The sequence below is a fragment of the Typopeltis vanoorti genome, chromosome 26 (genome assembly GCF_054136105.1).
Source record: "Typopeltis vanoorti isolate ZY-2024b chromosome 26, IOZ_Tvanoo_1.0, whole genome shotgun sequence".
Classification (NCBI taxonomy): domain Eukaryota; kingdom Metazoa; phylum Arthropoda; class Arachnida; order Uropygi; family Thelyphonidae; genus Typopeltis; species Typopeltis vanoorti.
This window is the reverse complement of record NC_143574.1, coordinates 18,371,239-18,377,238: the sequence shown is the minus strand read 5'-3', so window position 1 is coordinate 18,377,238 and position 6,000 is coordinate 18,371,239. Positions and strand designations below refer to the sequence as shown.

Genomic DNA, 6,000 nt, shown 5'->3' with positions numbered 1-6,000 from the left:
CGCATTGCAATTTCATTTATTAACAAGTGATAAATTATTACAAAAACACATTATTATGCTTCCTTGAGTGATATGATTGTTATTTTAATTTTCTTAAAATGGCTATCACAAAGGTTAAAAAAAAGGGTCTCTCAATTATCTCATATATCCTATTTAATTATTGAAACAGAACAACTTTCTGTTCTTAATATGGGAACATATTTGTTTTGAGTAGTATCTTCATACTTTTTTATTTTTGTGAGTATATGATCTACATAAAGTAGTAATATTTTCTAGTCTTATTTACATAAGAAAACATGTTCAAACTTCAACAGCGAAGAATCTTAACTGAGGTCGGTCACAGCTCACATTTATTTGCTTGCAGGTATGTTTATGAGTTACACCTCATTTTGGGATAAAAAAATTTCCCCAATATACATCAAAGAATTATGGCATTTAGGAAGTAAAACAAAATTATTGGGAAAGTACATGCTGCATGAGACTCCTAGACTAGAATAATTCACATCCTTAATAAGTAATTTCTCTTCTTTTTTGAAATATGATTTGTGTGTAGGATAATTTTTTCTATTTAAACTGTTATTTGACATACATGTAAGAACACAATCACCAACTAGCTATACTTTGCAATTTTCCTTAAATTTCCTAGGAAAATACTTTCTTCAGAACTGAAGTTAAATTATATATCATTATCAAGAAGCTGAGTTAAATTCCACTTGCTTTAGAGCTTGCAAAGCTTCTTTTGTTTTTTCGTGTAGCTTAGATGGTGAAGTTAATAGCTTTTGTAGGCTTTGAGGATCCATTTCCATAAACATTCCTGTAAGAAAATGAAAGTCATAATAAATAATATTAATATTCTTTCTATATGCAAACACAGATTATTAAAATAAGCTAATATTTGTAGTTGTCAAATAATTCACGAAAGCATGCTAAATTCTGAAACCCAGTAGCATAGCAAAAGAAGAATTAAGAAAAATTATATACAATAAGCATTTCATTAGTTTTATTTAATAATGCATAACACTTAATAACACATGTAAGGGAAATTAGAATGTATTAAAATCTCCTATTAAAATAAATAACAACACGTATCAAACCAACAGTAATAACTTGAATGAATTAAAGGTACAAATATTTCATACTGAAAGTAACAGTACATCATCAGTGCAGAACAAACAGTTTAAGGAATGGAATACAAAGCACAGAACAGTCGGTGGATTACCAATTAAAATTGTTGCCACGTGCCAGAAAATTAATATTAATAAAATATTATTAAATAATTCTTAAAAACTATTTTATTGATGGTTGCATAAGATAAGAACCTCCCAACTTTTGGGGGGAAGAGAGAGAGAGAGAGACAGTCATTTCGATTCAAATTCAGCCAATGTAAAAGGGCTTCACAACTTTCTTTGAAAAGGTGTTCATATTTACTCTGATTAAAGTTTTTCATTAAAGTTATTACTGTTGGTTTTATACGTGTTAAGTTATTAATTTTAATTATGCCACAGGTATCTCTAAAGATTAAAATCTCCTATATTGCACTAATTTTTTTTTTTTTTTTTTTTTTTTTTTTTGTCATGTTGTACCATCATTTTTTATTTTGGTTTAACCAATAAGAATACAATTTGGTCGGCTAAATCCCAAATTGCCAGCCCATCCTCGTTCGTTCAGTATCAAAGTAGATACCCAACAGGGTGCACCACGAGAAGGTGAGGATTGGACATTAGGTCAGAAGCCCTGGTCGGTTCTCTGCATTCCTTTAAAGGCTATGTGGAGGTCTCCTCTCAGTTATACAGCTTTGACCCTTAAGCTGTATAACTGAGAGGAGATGTGTTCAAATTAAGGGCATTAATGTGAACACATTAATGCCCTTAATGTGTTCAAACCAATTTTAACTTATGGATCTGAGAGCTGGGTCAGAAGTAAAACACTTGACCAAAGACTAGAGACCGCAGATATGAGAGTCCTGAGAAAGATTAGAGGCGTGAACAGATGGCATCAATGGCAATATCATATTAAAAATGAGGATATTAGGAAAGAACTTGACATTGTCAGCATCCAGGAATGCGTTAGCAGAGCTAATCTCAGATGGTATGGTCACTTAAATAGAATGGGAGAGGAAAGATTAGCAAAGCAAGTGTTCTCTGCCAGGTTGGCAGGAAAACGACCCAGAGGAAGACCAAGATATAGGTGGATTGATATGGTACAAAGTGCCTTAGACGATAGAAATATAAGATCTGATAATGTTGGAGTCTTGACAAGTAACAGACTGATTTGGAGGAAAATTGTAGATAGGAAGTTAGTAATGATGTAATTTTTTCATGTAGTACTGTCATATCCTGTACACCCCTTGAGGGTACATGGCAGGAATTTGATGATGATGATGATATTGCACTAACTATAACATGAGCATCATTCAAGAAGAGAGAACAAGAATTGGTTATGACATTCAAAATATTAACAAAAGAATGAGTGAACAGCAGAAAACACTATTAAAGGTCTAGGAAAACAAGTACACTTGTGCATAATTCAAAATTACTAAAATAATAATAAATATAAAAAAATCCACAAACAATTTATAGCAATTACTTCCCACAACTTGGAGACAGGCATGCAAGTTTGTTCAATTAAGATGAGGGCTATGGACATAGTATTTCACACATTTAAAGGAATAGGCAATCAAATTTAAATCTATAAGAAAACACTACATGTCTAGTTTTTTCTGCTGTTGATGGCATGAGAAGTAAGGCCTGAACCCTGTGATTCTAGAAATCTTATATAATCCTGGTCTTATGGTAAGGCTTGACTATTCATAGCTGTATTTTTTAAGGAAATTACAACATAGACTATATATTAACTAAAATAAATTTAATTAATACTTCCAATATTACATACCAAATCATGAATCGTAATCCTAGCCTAATCCTACTAACTCAAAAGAATAAAGTTTGCAAATTACTGAAGAATGTTACTTGGACAAAAAGTGGTTAACAAACTCAAGTCTTTTCATATTAAAACACTTTGAATATATGGATGAAGGACCAAAAATTCACAAGTAAGGTACACCCAACTGTGGATAGTATAAACAGTCCCATATACAAACTTGCTAAACATTTAGCTAAATTACTAGACCCCCCCCCCCACCAAATAATTCTTCTTCCTTTGTTCAAAATTCTGTTCACCTAAAAAAAAAGTATATTAGAAAACCAAATCTTAAAAAAGTTCACACATAATGATTAGCTTTCATATTACTTCACTATTTACTAATGTACCATTAATTGAAACCCTTGATTTGCTAAGTCACATTTCCCTCCAGATATATTTGAATTATTTAAATTTACAGTATAAGGAGGTTATTTTGCATGGAAAGAAAAATATACAAACAACCAGATGAGACAGCAATTGCATTCCCCCTTTAGCCTACACAGAACTCTTAAAAAAACCTAGCTATGAATACAGCTACTCTCTCAAACCAGTGGTTTGGCTGCACTATGTTGATGATATGTTTGCTATTTGGCCACATGGTCCAGACACATTGGATACATTTTTAGTGCATTTAAATAGCCAACACTCTAAAATCCACTTCACAATGGAACAGGAAGATAATGACTATCTGCTTTACTGATGTTCATTATCTTTTTCTGTTTATAGAAAACCCACACATACAGGGAGATATATGCACAAATATTCACCATCATCAAGCTCAACAGAATGGTATCCTAAAAACATTAACTCATTGAGCCAGAGCTATCCATTTCAATGACAATACTCTTATCACTGAACTCACTCACTTATGTCACACTTTCTTAGCCAATGGCTATAATCCTCATAGAATAGAATAGAATAGAAAAAATACTAAATGCTCCCTGGAAATCCCCTCCATTGCTTATTACACAAGACTGCAGCAAAACTGTTACTGTCCCATACATTCAAAGTACATCTGAAAAGATATCTATCCTTAATAAATATGGTGGCTGTTGAGGATATCATACACTGAAAGGCATACAAATGAATGGGTGTTAGAAAAGATTAGTAGAACTTTAAGGCTCCTTAAGGATATTGACAGAAGAAAATTAAAATATTTTGGGCACATAGAAAGGATGGAAGGAGGACTTCTAAGAACAGTAATAGAAGGTAAAGTTCCTGGAAAAAGAGGCAGGGGTAGACCATCAATGAGATGGATGGATGGCATGTGTGGAGTGACTGATCTTCAGAGGGTTGAGGCTGCCAGAAGGGTAAACAACAGGACTACATGGCGTGGCCTAGTGTGGAACATCATCGAGCATCGGAGTGACCATACGGCATCTGTAGATGCCCAGTGAACACAGACAGACTGTCAAATTGACAACTCTCAACCATTACCTAAGGACAAATCTCTTCTTTATCACATCCAGTGCCCTATTCTTGTGAACCTAGCTTAATATGAACAGACAGGAAGAATTGTTGACATCCACTTTGGAGCACATAAAAAAGACATCCGGCACTATCATTATGGCAAGTTGGGTCTAGCAGACCATGCCTTGGATACCACTTCTCACAGGATCAAATGGAAGAAAACAAAGGTGCTACACCGAAGTCATAAGTCAGAGAGAATGTTTTTGTAATTAGCAGCAGCTTTAAAACATACTCCAAACCTCAACAAAGTATGGTTATATCAATTTACCAAAAATCTGGGAAACAGTCATTTTAGATCTAATTAATTCTTGTTTTCTCTCTCCTTATCCAACAACAGGTGATGCCAATTAGCACTTTAGTTCCTTGTAGTCCCACTATTATACCAAATTGTTGTTGTTTTGTGTACAGTGACAAACTGCTCTTGTGCTCTGAAGATGCTGGATATAATACCAGTGAAATATCGGCTAAAAAGTTAAATATTATTATTTTTATGGCTAGAATAGTCACAACTGTTGTATGGCAAGCAAAGTCTGATTATGAAAAGAAACTGGCTCTGTGTGCTAAAGACAACCCACAAGAATTCTATCGTTATGCTGCAAGTAAAAGAAAGAATGAATATGAAAGAATAACTCTTCTAAATCTAGATGGCATGAGGGTTTCAGATGCAGAAGAGGTTGTTCAGTTAATGAGTGCCCATTTTGTTAAAAGCTATCAACTTGGTGAACGCAACATCGAGCTCACTGTTACCTCTTCACTATATGAAGAAACACAGGTGTGTGAGTCCAAGGTATTAGAGCTGTTGCACAAACTGAATAAGAATTCAGCAATAGGGACTGATGGAATATCAGCACGTGTGCTAAAAGAGTGTTCAGCTGAACTGGCCATTCCTTTGACCAGGATGTTTAATATGAGTCTCAGAACAGGGAAGATTTCGCAGGAATGGAAGGAATGTATGGTAATTCCATTGCACAAGGGTAAAGACCGATGTATCCAATTATCGACCAATTAGTATCTTAGGAGTGGTGGTGAAGATTTTGGAAAAATTGGTTAGGGCCTGCATTCAGAAATGGGATGACAGTGAATCTCTACTTTGCAATGAACAACATGGGTTTACTAAGGGAGGGTCATGTTTCAGCAACGTTCTCACATTCTATAACAATGTTACCATTGAACTAGAAAAGGGGAATGGATACACCATGATACTTTTAGATTTGATAAGGCTTTTGACAGAATACAGCATGGCAGACTGCTGCATAAATTGGAGAAAATGGGTTTGGGTTATACAATAACCCAAATGGCTGACTGACAGATATCAAAAAGTGGTATACGGGGGATCTGAGTCTGCAAGGTTTCAGGTAACAAGTGGTGTACCACAAGGATCAGTGCTTGATCCACTGTTATTCAATCTGTACATTAATGATATTAGGAAGGATTTGACAAGCAACATACAGTTATTTGCTGATGATGCAAAGATAGGTAGGGTAATCAGGAATGCTGCTGATATGCAGTCTTTGCAGAATGATTTGAATCGGCTGGAATTGTGGGCATGGGAAAATGGGTGTCAGTTCAATGTCAGTAAATGTAAAGTCATTCACTTCAGCATGATTA

At 34.5% G+C, this 6,000-nt stretch overlaps 1 protein-coding gene across 5 annotated transcripts in view; it reads right to left on the bottom strand.

Annotated features, from left to right (window-relative positions):
* Positions 1-211: 211 nt before the first annotated feature.
* LOC150092376 (uncharacterized) overlaps positions 212-6,000 on the bottom strand; it is a 60,651-nt gene continuing 54,862 nt past the window's right edge. For all 5 annotated transcript variants that reach the window (XM_090415079.1, XM_090415081.1, XM_090415083.1 and 2 more), the window contains exon 5: positions 212-814. In XM_090415079.1, the coding sequence (XP_090271205.1) occupies positions 690-814 (125 nt within the window). In that variant the 3' untranslated portion in view covers positions 212-689. The remainder of the gene's footprint in view (positions 815-6,000) is intronic.